Consider the following 13,189-nt stretch of genomic DNA (forward strand, 5'->3'; position numbering starts at 1 on the left):
AAGATAAAGTGTTTGAGATATTTAAGAAATTGAAGGCAAAGGTTGAGAATCGCACAGATAGGAAGGTGAAAACTTTAAGGTCTGACAATGGTACTGAGAACACCTATGGGCCTTTCCAAGAGTTTTGTGCGCAATAGGGTATGTATTGTTAGACACTGGATAGTCAGGGGCACGCCTCCGTAGAATGGGATGGCAGAGAGGATGAATAGAATCTTACTTGAAAGAGCAAGATGTTTGTTGTCTAATGCTAATCTAGGCAAAGAGTATTGGGCAGATGCAGTGTCCATGGTATGTTACCTGTATAATAGGTCACAAGTTCCAACTATAGATTGCAAAACGCCTTATGAGGTGTGGTTAGGTAACACTACACCAAAACAGGATATTAGTAACGCTCTAGTTTTTTGCTTAGTAATGGTTTTAAAGTGTAACTAGGTTTCTAACGTTTTATAAGCGTTACAATTATATATAAAGTGTTATGTTAATTTTGCCAAATATGAGAATTAATTTGTTACGTTTTTAAATGGTTTGTTTGGACCAAAAAACGTAAATAAATCGTGAATATTAAATATAATATTAAAATAATAGCTAAATTAGAATTTAAGATTTCTAAATAAAAATTTTCGATATTTCTAAATAAAAATTTTCGGTGAGAGGAAAGAATTTTCGGTGAGAGGGAAAGACCAAAATTATCGCGCTCTTCTCCCCTATTTAAGATTACTAATGAACAACTTTATATTGTATGCTCTTTTCATCGCCTCTCTCATTCAACAAGTTCATCGTTCAACAAGTTTTGGGTGTCAGCACCGGTCGCCGCTGCTGCCGCTATTAGGTAACTTACTTCCTTCGCCTTCTTCTTCTATGATTTTCTATATTTCATCATCTCATATCTCTTTTTCAATTTTTCACACTACTACTAGGTGATATCACAACTGAAATTAACTTGGGTGTTGGTTGGCTACAGTTATAACCAAAGGTGCGATTTTTATTACTTGTGTTATTCATTAAAAAATTCAATTTTTGTGGTTTGATTTTGCTCTTCTATATTATATGTAATTAGTAATTACTTATTTTAGTTATGTTATGATTTATATTTTTCCTAGTTTGTGGATTGTTAGATTAATATTCATGTTAGCAAACACACACACGGTCTGTATAATGAATACCACCAGTCCTGTTGATGACAAATTTCTGAATAAAAGGGAATCATCTGTTAGTGTCCTCCCCTTCACCGGTTGAATGATTCTAACACTGGGTCAATATCTCAGCTCTGTCTTGAGTGATTAACAAGGTATGCTCGAACCGAAATGAATGAGACTCCCATATGATGTAACAACCGTCCAGTTATCATCTCACATAACAGGATTAAAGCTACCCATTGTCAAAGCATTGGTTTGTGGATTGTTAGATTGTTAGCGATTAAGGGAGCTAGAGGGAGGGTAATACAGCTCACCCTGGATTTTAGCAGAAAAATCAGTGTTATTTTTAAAGAGTACTAACTTATTTACTTTGTTTGGAGTACTCCTTTCCATATATTCAGCCCCGAAAAAGCAGTGATTTGAAAAACAAACCCAGTTTCACCCCTCCATAACTTCCCTCACTTATAGATAAGATAATTTTCATTTTCAGCAAAAAATTTAATGGCGTATATTGTGTTTGAGGGAGTAATTTGGTAGTGAATTAAAAATGAACCCAAATACTTCTCTAATCTAATCTAATTCTATTTCTTTAATTCAAACTCCCTAAACTCAATCAAACTTTACATTGAAATCCAGAAAACCAGTAGGCATGTTTTAGAAATATTTTTTTCAATCAATCTCTCTCTTTTCTATGGAGTGACAACTGAATAAAAGAAAGAAAAAGATTGGATTGTGGAAATATTAATGAGAGGGGAGAATCAACAAACAAAGTGGTGGGATATATAAGTATTTTCGTTTTATTTTGGTGGAACTCTCATTAACATCTCTGTATTTATTATTTCCATCTTATTCATCTCTCTCAAATTTTTTGAAATAATGGCGATAACTTGATTAAAAAGAGGTTGCCTTCGAAATTGAGAAATGTGACCTTTGGATCTTTGGAAATTGAGAAATTTAACTAATGGTTGGATCTTTCTGTGGTCATAGACACACCTTTAATTTCGGGGTTAATTGAGTTTATCATAAGAAGAGATCGAAATGCAAAATTAGAAAGAACTTTCAAACAAAATAATTTCTTTGAAAAACAGAAAACAAAGATACGATGGAGAGACAGCAGAACGATGAGCTCTCTAATTTTTTGGCATTTTTTCATATTATTTTTGTATTCTTGTTCGTCTAATAGATGTGGTCTCTACGTAGATCGAACTAGCTAATCGTGATGCACACCATCCGACTCTAAACTGAGATAACTAGTAGCTGTGTGTCTATGAATTGTGTTTCTACTTTCCTACAAGCTATCTGTCTACGAAGTTGTAGCATTCATTGGCTCACCCTGGAACAAAATCCTGGCTCCGCCACTGATTGTTAGTAGTATCTAACTCCCTTTTTTTTTTTAGTTTGATAGCGTGGATAGGGTTTTCTAGAGTTCATGCTGGAATGGGTTGAAATATTTAAACAAAGAATAACCCATGTCTTGTTTCTGGTAACTGTGGGTTTTAATAGATAAAATCTGAACTGGCACACAAAGTATCTCTTTTTGAAATTCAGACTCATATTTGAAGCAAGTTCAAAATTTTCAAACTTGTATCGAAGTGATTTGACAGTCCGCATCCTATTGGCTGAGCCTTTGGAATAAAATCTACAATGAACTACATCAGTTTGTATATATGTGCAAACCGATAGCATATATTTATATTTTTTTAAGACTGAATTTTAGGCAATTATCTTGAGTAGAGTGTACGCGTGTTGGGGGGAATGAGAAGTCTTTTATTTTGCCTTGCATTTTGTGCTTATATGTTATAATGCCTTCAAAGTAAAGCGTTTGAAATCAGTCCACACTTAATCCTTCCAGTGCCAAGTAGTTCGTATCTAATTGTGTTTACCAATTGAAGTACATCTGATCATGTTTAGCAATTTAATGGTTAAAATGTAGGCACCGTTTAGCTTGTTTACCGAGATAGTTCAATATTTATAGAACGTTATGCATCAAATTTTCATAAACAGATAGTGCTAAAAGCCAGGCTAGTAGGAAATGACATTGACCCTATCACTTGTTCCTTGTGTTTACTTGATGTGCTACTTGCAGAATGTCTCAACCGATTCCAAAAGATTGGATGAATGAAAATGACAGACTTGGGAGTATGTATAGGCAGGGGGTTTCCGATTTTATTCTATTCGCTAGTGGCAAAGACGAAACGTCGAGCACGTGTTCTTGCCCATGTAACAAATGTCGAAATAGGAAAAGGTTTGCGTATGATATAGTTAGAAAACATTTGATTCATAACGGTATAGAATCAACATATCGCGGTATGAGTTTTACATGGTGAGAACCCATATAAGGATCGAATGGTAAACCGAGTTGAAGAAGAAAATAGTGAGGAAGGACTAGGGATAGGGAATTTTGTTAATGTTGCTTATGGCATGCATGAAGAATTAGTGGGTGATTTGAGTGGAGACGATGGAAGTCAAGCCGAAGATGTTGAACCACCTATTGTTCTAGAACCTGATTTGGGTAAGAGGTACAATGAATATAAGAAAAAAGCAGAAGAAAAATTATACCCCTCATGTGAGGCTCCTGTCACAACCCTTTCAAAGAATTGGGACCTCCATAACTTGAAGAAGCAAAGATAATTGGTCGGGAAATAGTGTGACCGCACTTTTGTCTATGTTGAAAACGTGGTTGCCAGATGGAAACACTTTGCCTTCTAAGTATCCTGCAATGAAGGCAATGTTGAAAGATCTGGGAATGAAAGCTGAGTGCATAGATGCATGTGAAAATAATTGTATGCTATTATAAGATCAAGCTGATTTGACAAGTGTGTCCTCAATGTGAAACGCCTAGGTACAAAGTAAAAAGGAGGGGAAATCGGAAAGAAAGGAACAAAAGTGGCGAGAAAAGTATTGAGACATTTCCCTTTGATTCCTAGACTTAAAAGGTTGTACACTATATCATGGATAGCACGTGAAATGACGTGGCACAGTAGAGCAACACCTTCTTGGAATTATATGAGGCATCCAATCGACTCGCTTCAGTGGAAGACATGTAAAGATGATTGGCCAGATTTTGCTAAGGAAGGGCGTAATGTTTGGCTTGGAATTGCAACTGATGGATTCAATCCACGTGGTGTTCAATCCACTGGTTATAGTTGTTGGCCTGTTTTCGTGGTGCCTTATAATCTGCCACCGTCTTTGTGCATGAAATCTGAGTTCCATATGATGTCGTTGTTAATACTTGGGCCGAAGGCATCGAGTCAAAACATCGATGTATTCCTTAGACCACTAGTTGATGAGTTACAACATTTATGGAAAGAAGGGGTGGCGACTTATGACATGCACAAACAGGAGCATTTTACTTTGAGGGCTATGTTGATGTGGGGCATTCATGATTTACCAGCGTATGGCAATTTATCAGGCTGTGTAACACATGGTTACAAAGCCTGTCCTATTTGTGGTGATGAAACTCCGTCTATGCATCTTCGGAACGCAAGGAAGATTGTTTATACAAATTACCGGATTTTTCTTAAATCTGATCACCCATTTAGGCAAGGTAAGTACTTAGGAGTTAAGACAAAAGAGTTAAACCCTCCTCCGCCAAGGTTAAAGGGAGAAGTAATTGAGAAAATGTTAAGTCGTGTCCATTATGTACCTGGGAAAGTATTAAAAGGTACCAAACGGAGTATAGATGATGTGGATGTGGTTGCTATTGGAGATGATGAAGATTATGAAGTTACTGAAGCATGGTATAAGAGGTCTATTCTCTTTGAACTGGAATATTGGCCGAAGCATAAAATTCGACATGTTATTGATGTGATGCACGATGAGAAGAACGTGGCAGAACACATAATAAATGTGATTCTTGACAAGAAAGACAAAACAAAGGATACAGTTCAGGCACGAGAGGATTTGAAGAAAATGGGGATTCATAGTGGTCAATAGATGCAAACAGACCCAATCACAGGGAGATCTGTTAAACCAAAGGCCCCATTTGTCTTGAATAAAGATGAGAAGCTTGAGTTCTGCACAATTTTGAAGAATTTGAAGCTTCCTACAGGTTTTTCATCGAACTTAAAAAACATTGTCACATTGAGTCCTCCTGGTTTGCTTACAATGAAATCACATGACTATCACGTGATTATGTGTTACTTGCTTCCAGTTTTGCTTCAGCACGCTTTTCCAAAACACCGCAATTTGCGTAGAGCTATTCATCAGATTAGCTTATTTTTTTAATCTTCTATGTTCGAAAGTCTTAATCCGAAAGGAAATCCAAGATGCCAAATACATGGTTGCAGAGGCATTGTGTGTATTGGAAAAGTATTTTCCAACCGCTTTCTTTGATATCAGCATCCATCTCTTGGTGCATTTGGCTGATGAAGGGCTAATTTGTGGACCTGTGTATCCTAGGTGGATGTTTCCATTTGAACGGTATGTAAAATGCATTTACTTTTATTTCTTATTTAGTGGCAATTATTATCGACGACACTACAAAGTACAATTTTGGTTTTGTTTATTTTAATAGGGCAATGAAGGAGTGTAAAAATATTCCGAGCAATAAACGTTATGTTGAAGGCTCCATTCTTGAGTCCTATATTGTTTCGAAGTCATTAGGTATGCTATGGAGTACATGCCAAATTCTCGGATGGAAATCACAAAGCTACTCCCGAGAGGCGTTTCTAGATGAAGATGGAGAGTATAGTGATGAGGGGCCTATACTTGAGGGTAAAATTGTGATCCTAGGCAAGGAACAATGGATACAAATCCGTGGGTGGGTTCTTTTTCGACTTTCGACATCGAAAAGCTTGATGAACATTACAGGTTTGATTGTTTTTGATAGATTTGACTCAAACATTTACTAGTCTAAAAAAGTCGTAATAAATAGTCGTGGTCAAACTGTATAAACAAATTGTAGTGAATATCGTGCCTTGCAAGCAACTGCACGTGCTAGAAGAAAAGGGGTAGCAAAGACAGAAGTGGAGATACAGACTGAGTTTATTGTGTGGTTATATGACAAGGTATTGTTTTATATATAATTTAGTTTAGTAGGATATTACAATTAGTATTTTAATTTTATCTTTCTAATTGTCGTTTTTTTTACTTCACAGTTGTTGGTTGCAAAAGACACAGATTGTGACTTATGGCGATTTGTCCAAGGACCATTGTTCAAAGCTAAAACATATAAAAAGTACCGTGTTAATGGTTTTGTGTTCTCTACTAGGTCGCATGACGAAACAGTTTCCACACAAGATAGTGGTGTTTGCATTAAAGCAATCACTACGTTTACGTCGAGTAGGAAAGACAAAAATCTCATTGATGCATCGACTAAGTGGTATGGGGTTATCGAACAGATAATAGAGTTGGACTATACGACCTTCCAGCATGTTGTCTTTTACTGCAATTGGGTGAGGGTGGAGGACAAGACCAATGGTTGTAAACTTTGTCCAGATTCTAATTTGGTGATGGTTAATCTCAATAGGCTAAAGAGTGTTGATCAATACTTTGATGAGCCGGGTGATTCTTGCTTCGAGGCTAGTCGGTGTTTTACTCGAAGGATTTGAGAAATCCTAACTGGTGGGTAGTCATAAATTCGCCTAGGCGATTGACAAGTCGAGTTGATGAACTAGATGCACCAACTGACTTCCAATCTATTCTTGAGGACCAACCTAATTTGCAGCCGTTGATGAAAAGTCTAACCTGATTGTAATAGTTGCACTATCATATTGTGAGATTTTTAGTTGCATGCGAACTTCTCATTTTCTACTTTTAGATATATAAACTCTTTCTATTTTGAAGTTTGTCTGTGCAGTTGGGTGAAAGGTGTGTTTGAGTTGTTTTTTATCTTTTTTTTTAATCAAGAATAGTCTCTATAAATGTATACTTTTGAACTTTGTCATTTTTTTGTGATATCCTAATTTTACCTATTTGTTCTAACATTTTTTGGTCATATAGTAGGCTATTTAATAATAGCACTAGGTCAATCTCAATCTATTGCTTCCCAGCCATCGAGTTCAGTCCCACTTCCATCTCATAATTCAACTTCAGACTCTCACACATCTCAGCCTTCGGGAAACTCACCAACGATTACCAAGTTACCTATAGAGTTCGATGAGGATGGCGTCGTTGTGGGTCCTAACCATGCCAAATGGAATACCCAGGTTGGTATTTATGTTCGATCTCATATTCCAATTCATTACAAGGATTGGAGGAAAATAGATGGAAGCTTCAAGGATAATGTCTGGAATAAATTAATGGTAAGATTTACATGTACTTTAATTTCGATGATAGCATCCATTATTCTTGAATATTAATATGTTTTTCAAATTCTATATCTACATGTTGTCCAGCCCTATGTATGGAAATTTACTTAATATGAAATAAACAAAAGTCACTTTGTTCATGTAGGAAGAATTTGAGCCTAATGTTCTCCAAGCAATGGCACGCCGAGAAATTGAAAAGGACTTTCCCCAAAAGTTCAGATCAGCAAAGTATGCCCTGCGGAAAGAAATTTTGCGTAAGTGCGAGAGCGTGGAAGAAGATATTGCAGCATGCCCAGATGGTAAGGACCCAAATCATTGGGCTGTGTTTGTTAGAAATGAGAGTACCGCTGAAGTGAGAGCTAGAAACGCAAAGAATGCAGAGAATGCCAAAAAGAATATATATCGACATACTAATGGCGGACACATATGCCCATAAACCGGATAAAATGGTAGGTGTCTATTCTTGCACTAACGATTTCTTATCACGCTATGCTAACAACTATTAAGGATTTTTTTGTAGGATAAAGAAGATCCTAGCGAAAAACATGGACGGGTAGATAGTTGGAAAAAAGGACATGAGCGTCGTGATGGAACTATATTAGCGAGTGCTCGGACCCATTATGTAAGTTTTAATAACATTGAAGCTTGAACTTACCTGTGTGTTAGTATTATATATAGACTATGTTGCATATTGTATTACTCATATCGGTGGTTAATATTGTAGGAACAAGTGGAGGCTTCTCATAAAAGAAGAAAAGAAGCAAGCTCGGGTGGTGAGGGCAAAGTAATGGAAGTAGACTTCGATAATGATGAGTTGTCCAAGTCTTTGGGCCGACAAAGGGAGTAGAACTTCGTGGAATCAGCTCCAACAAGTCTAAGAAGCAATTGCAACGCATGTGTATTGCCAAGGCATTATTGCAGCAAGCAAACTCTTCATCCATTCGAGTTGAAGGGGGAAATGAATGAGATGAAGTCTTCTTTAGTTAATGTCATGGGCGTGTTAAAGGTGAGTTTGCAGTTTGCACTTGTGCTTTATTGCATACAATATCATTATGTATAACTAATTGTTACTATAAATTGTGTCAGGATGTACTGATAAGAGCCCAAAACTGTAGTTTTAACCCTGTAACAGTCATACTTTTAGACCAATTATGTGAGTAATAATTAAGAGTTAATACTGATTACGTGTTTTTATGCGTTTCAGGCGTCAAAGTCCATTATGTGCAGAAATGTGCCACTTTAGCGAGATAAAGGAGCAAAGGTCAGTTGCTAAGGAGTTCTGTGATTAAAGGCCAAGATTCAAGAAGACAAAGTCTTTCTAAAGCCCGGTCAAAAGCTGAAAAGTCGACACGGGCAGAAACAGCACTCAAAGTCAGTAGAACTTCCGAAGGCCGTATCTTTGGACTCAGACCTCGGAATTGGGCCTACCTTATGTCAAAACGACCGTCTCGAAAAGAGCTTTCTAATGGTCTAAGTTTTAACCCAATCAGAGGAGCATAAGTGGACAAAAAGTCTGTTGAAGCCAACTGCAGCTGAATAGGCCTTTTTGGACTGAAAGAATTGGGTTTTGGGCCTGATTTTCTGGCCCAAAACATGGATCCAAGCCCATGCACGATTTTTGGATCTGAACATATAAAAACCAAAGCTTAGCTCTTTGTTAATGGTAGCTAGTTAGACCTAAAACAATAGATAATTCTAGATCTAGTTTTTATTAAATAAAATTAAGTTTAGTTTAAATTCAATTCTTGTTTTAGATTAAGTCTTTGAATCATTGTTCTTGATTGATTAGATAAATAAAATAGTTATTTTGTCAATTTCGATTTTTGTCATTTCAATTTATTGATCTAGTTTTAATTCTTGTTGATTATCATTTCGTAGTTTAAGTAGATTGAAACATTGTTAGTTATTTTAGTTAAGTTAGAATTTTAATATAATGTGTAGTTATAATTCAATGGGAAATGATGGTTTGATGACTCAAGGCTAAAACCTCCATTAGAGGGGTTGATGAAGCTTTGATGAAAACTTAGTTGTATAGTGTAGAAGCGTTGTAGAATATATTCCACTCTAGAAGGTCGTGATTCGTCATGAGAATGGGTGGACGACCTCACATGCTAGTTAGTATTTGGTAGAAATGCCATGAACACTAGGGATTAGAACTCGAAATTCTTGCCGTAAGAATGTAAGAATCGAGATACAAGAATCTATGCTAGGTTATTAAGTTGGATTCGAGGTGGAATCAATTCCCCTCTAATTCTTATTCTAGATTCATATTCAGTATTCAGTATCATTTCGTTATTCGTAACTTGTTAATTTTCGTTCACCTCGTAGTATAGAACCCCCTTCGTAAACCTCTCATTAGACTTAAGACCGATTAGTTAACTATGAAAGCATTCCATGCTAGAGAACTAGGAGTGGAACGAATTTGTTACTCCACTCTATTTCGATAGAATTGAGAGTAGAAAACTTGATAAATATAGAATCGTAATAAGTGTTAGTTTACTTGCGTTTTGAGTTTCATCGTTCATTTCGTAGGTAAATTATCTTTTTATCATTTATCATGTACTTAAGGCTGTCAAAAGCAATGGAACACCGACTGATCAACCACCGTACGGCCAAACAACACCAGAAACTGAAGTCGGTTCCAGTTCTATTCGTCACTCGACTCAACAAAACTTGATGAATATGTTTGCAAATTTGAATCCTCCTTCTGGGACGCTTGGTTCTTCACCAAATGTATCTTTATTAGATAGGGATGGTGTAGTGGTTGCTAAGGGGTATGTCATGACAGAGACAGCTGGAGATTGCAATGGCAGAAAAGTTCTCGCAGTGAAAAAAAAAAGGTCTACATAGAGGAAGTCTTAGTTGGTGATGCTCTTGTTTACGATGGGCCCCAAGATGGAGTTAGATTTTTGGATGGCTTTAGTGCGGAGGGTCCTTTAATTTGGCTCGAGTCAAGGATGCGAGTTTTTAATAAGTTATTTGGGATATGCAAACTTTCCGAACTTGGAATTTTTCAAGATGGTTTGGTTACTTTATGTTTTGAATGTCGTTTGTTTTTATTTAATATGGATGTCATAGTGACTTGACAAACTTATGGTCTTTTTGGTATGGATGAGTATTGACTTTAATATGTTAAATACTATATCTATTTATTAAATTTGATTGCAGTATATGTATGCTTGTTTGCTTAGCGGGTTGAAGAAAGTACTAACCCATTTTAACTCCGCTTTGTGCAAATCAATATAATTGGTTTTAATCGCCGGCCCCAAGCCCGATAAAAAGGAGGAGGGAGGATGGTGGAGCCTTGGATCATTTCTACGCTATAAAGAGAAGAAGGAAGAAGTGGAGCCAGAGGGCGAGGCTGATCCGAACGAGATCAAAGGATTGTATTTATGCGATCGAATTTTTGGTTTATTTTCCAATTCATGTTTATGCTTATTTTTATCATTTTTCCTACTCAATTCTCGAGAGTTTAAGCTTTGTTTGACAGATTTCTTTGAAGGCAGATGAAAAAGACGTGTTTCAATTCTTTTCAAGGGCTGGCAAGGTTAGTAGGGGTGCTCTTTTTTAGCATATTGTTTCGGCAATAAACTGCTTCAACACAACGAGAGCAATGGTGACGAACGCATTAAGAAACAGAGGATTTTGATGTTGGGGGAGATGAAACCGAACCAAATAATGGTCACGCCACGCACCCAAGATCTATTCTCTAGGGATCAAGTTTCCACGTAGTTCCTTATGAAAAATGGTTTGGTATTTATATCGATAGAGTAGAGAGTCCTTGTAGCTCAAGTAATCTTGTATCTTGAGTAATTATGATAGAGCATAACCGCTAACCGATAACTATCTCTTTGATAAGAAATGAATCCGACATAAATCAATGTACATTAGTGGCAAGCCATGTGGCTAAGGTTCAAATTTTAGACACATGAGTTAATGGGCCCAATACATTTATCTATGGTATTGCAAATTGGGCTTTAGCCCCGGTGATTAAAACGAATAAAATAGAGGCCCCTACTAATGGACGTTTGCCACGTAGGTGGGGGTCGAAACACCGCCCCCTCTTTGTCATGCGAACAAAGTTCACATGGCAAAGAAGAGAAGAAAAATCATGGAAAACTTGAAATAATAAAAGAGTAAGCGGAGTGTATAACAAAGTGTCGTGTGAACGTAAACGATAGGAAAATGGATAATCGAGAAAAATTCGTGAATTATCAGGAATGAAATAATGTCAAACTAATGCAATGTAGTTAAATAAAAGATGGTAGAAGGGAGAAGTGAAATGGGGGCACAGAAAAAAGTTCAAACGAAATTGATGGCCGAAATTGTATCGCATTACGTAATAATAACTTGGTGAATTCACTATTCGCATTTGGATATGGCTTGGGTTATTTGGATGGGCCTTGTTAGTTGTGATATTGGGCCCAACTAAAGAAAAGAAGACACAAAAGGAATTAAAAAGGGCAATGGGCCTCTGGGCTACCCAAGATGAAGGCATAAGTCCTAGCTATGATCTACCACTCCTCAAAGTATACTAGAACCGGACCACTGGATCAAAAGTCAAAACAATAGTTTCCTTCTCCCTCTCCAACTGCTCACGAACAGGAGAAACCGACTTCATTCTTTCCGATTCGATCGCCCAATCAGCGAAATGCTCGCGAATACCAGTCCAATTACAGCTAAGAGACGTGAGCAATATATCTTTGGTGGTTTTTAATCTCGATCGAATACCGAATAGGATATTGATCGGCTAGCAAACTGATGAGGTTATATTTGGGGATGAATTTGACAGAGGGCAGTCGAAGTAACTAACAGTGATGCTTTCTAACTTGGGTTGTTTGATCTGTAAGTTCGAATTGGTAAGAATAATGATTTTGTGGAGAGAAAAAAATTCATAATAGCATGCTTTCACAGAGCGATGCAGGAGTGGAAACCATGTCTTATACTTCGTCATAAACTGATACATCGGGGTTCATCGCAAGAATTTCCGTTAGTATCTCTTTTTTCACAAGGGGATTCAAAGAGATTAACCAAAACAACCATGTCAAGGCTGCTGATGTAGTATGTCGCTACAATGAAGCTTATAACCATATCTATAACGAAAGCGTCGTCTGAATGCCCAGAACGCAATAACCTCGATAGAAGATTAGCAGTTTCTATAGAAGAATTCTCATTTAGTTCTTGCTTCTATTCGCTTATAGTGATTTCTGCAAACTCTCGAACTTGTAAAATTGCTTATTTTAGTTTCTTTTCGTGTAACCAGTCGTTTCCGTCGTTGTGATTGGTCCCAACAAAGAAACCGTCTCACTGATGAGGAGGGGAACCACTTGACCTTAGGAGAGGGCCGTCTATATGGAAGTCTATCTTAAGCAAAAAGGCTGGAGCTGGTCAAGGAGAAGTCGCGCTTCCGAGCGTGTTTCGAATCAACACACAATACAAGATTGCCTCGCCCAGCCAGTTAAATAGATGTAGATGTGTTTCCGACTTTCACTAGCTCTATAGACTGACTCGCCTACTCCCTACGCCCTACAACCCGAAAGACGGAACAAAGAGTTCTCTCTGCGGCTTAAGGCTCTGTCCTCTGTTCATAAGTTCAGTAGCCAAAGCTACAAGAAAGAGGGAATTATTCAAAGCGTGCCCCTGAGTACCGACACCCGTACTAATTGCCCTTGCGATGAGACCACTACTCGCTTTGGTCTTTCCACCAGCTCCTGTGGCTTCAACCTACCCTAGCACTGAGACCACCCTGTTTCAAATGGATGTGACCCCCCGAAGGGCTGTTTTGTTTGAGTTGTATCCGTG

At 37.4% G+C, this 13,189-nt stretch overlaps 1 protein-coding gene and 1 long non-coding RNA gene across 2 annotated transcripts; both read left to right on the plus strand.

Annotated features, from left to right (window-relative positions):
- Positions 1 to 803: 803 nt before the first annotated feature.
- Positions 804 to 7,787, plus strand: LOC147507220 (uncharacterized). The gene is made up of 4 exons (XR_015216165.1): positions 804 to 829; positions 918 to 973; positions 7,083 to 7,381; positions 7,533 to 7,787. It is a non-coding gene; the product is annotated as an uncharacterized LOC147507220 (long non-coding RNA).
- LOC147507221 (uncharacterized) lies at positions 4,021 to 5,517 on the plus strand. Its single transcript, XM_086599032.1, has one exon. The coding sequence runs from the start codon at positions 4,104 to 4,106 to the stop codon at positions 5,070 to 5,072; it is 969 nt and encodes a 322-aa protein (XP_086455158.1). The 5' UTR covers positions 4,021 to 4,103; the 3' UTR covers positions 5,073 to 5,517.
- Positions 7,788 to 13,189: the final 5,402 nt, after the last annotated feature.

This window comes from Coptis chinensis, chromosome 3, assembly GCF_015680905.1.
Source record: "Coptis chinensis isolate HL-2020 chromosome 3, ASM1568090v1, whole genome shotgun sequence".
NCBI lineage: Eukaryota > Viridiplantae > Streptophyta > Magnoliopsida > Ranunculales > Ranunculaceae > Coptis > Coptis chinensis.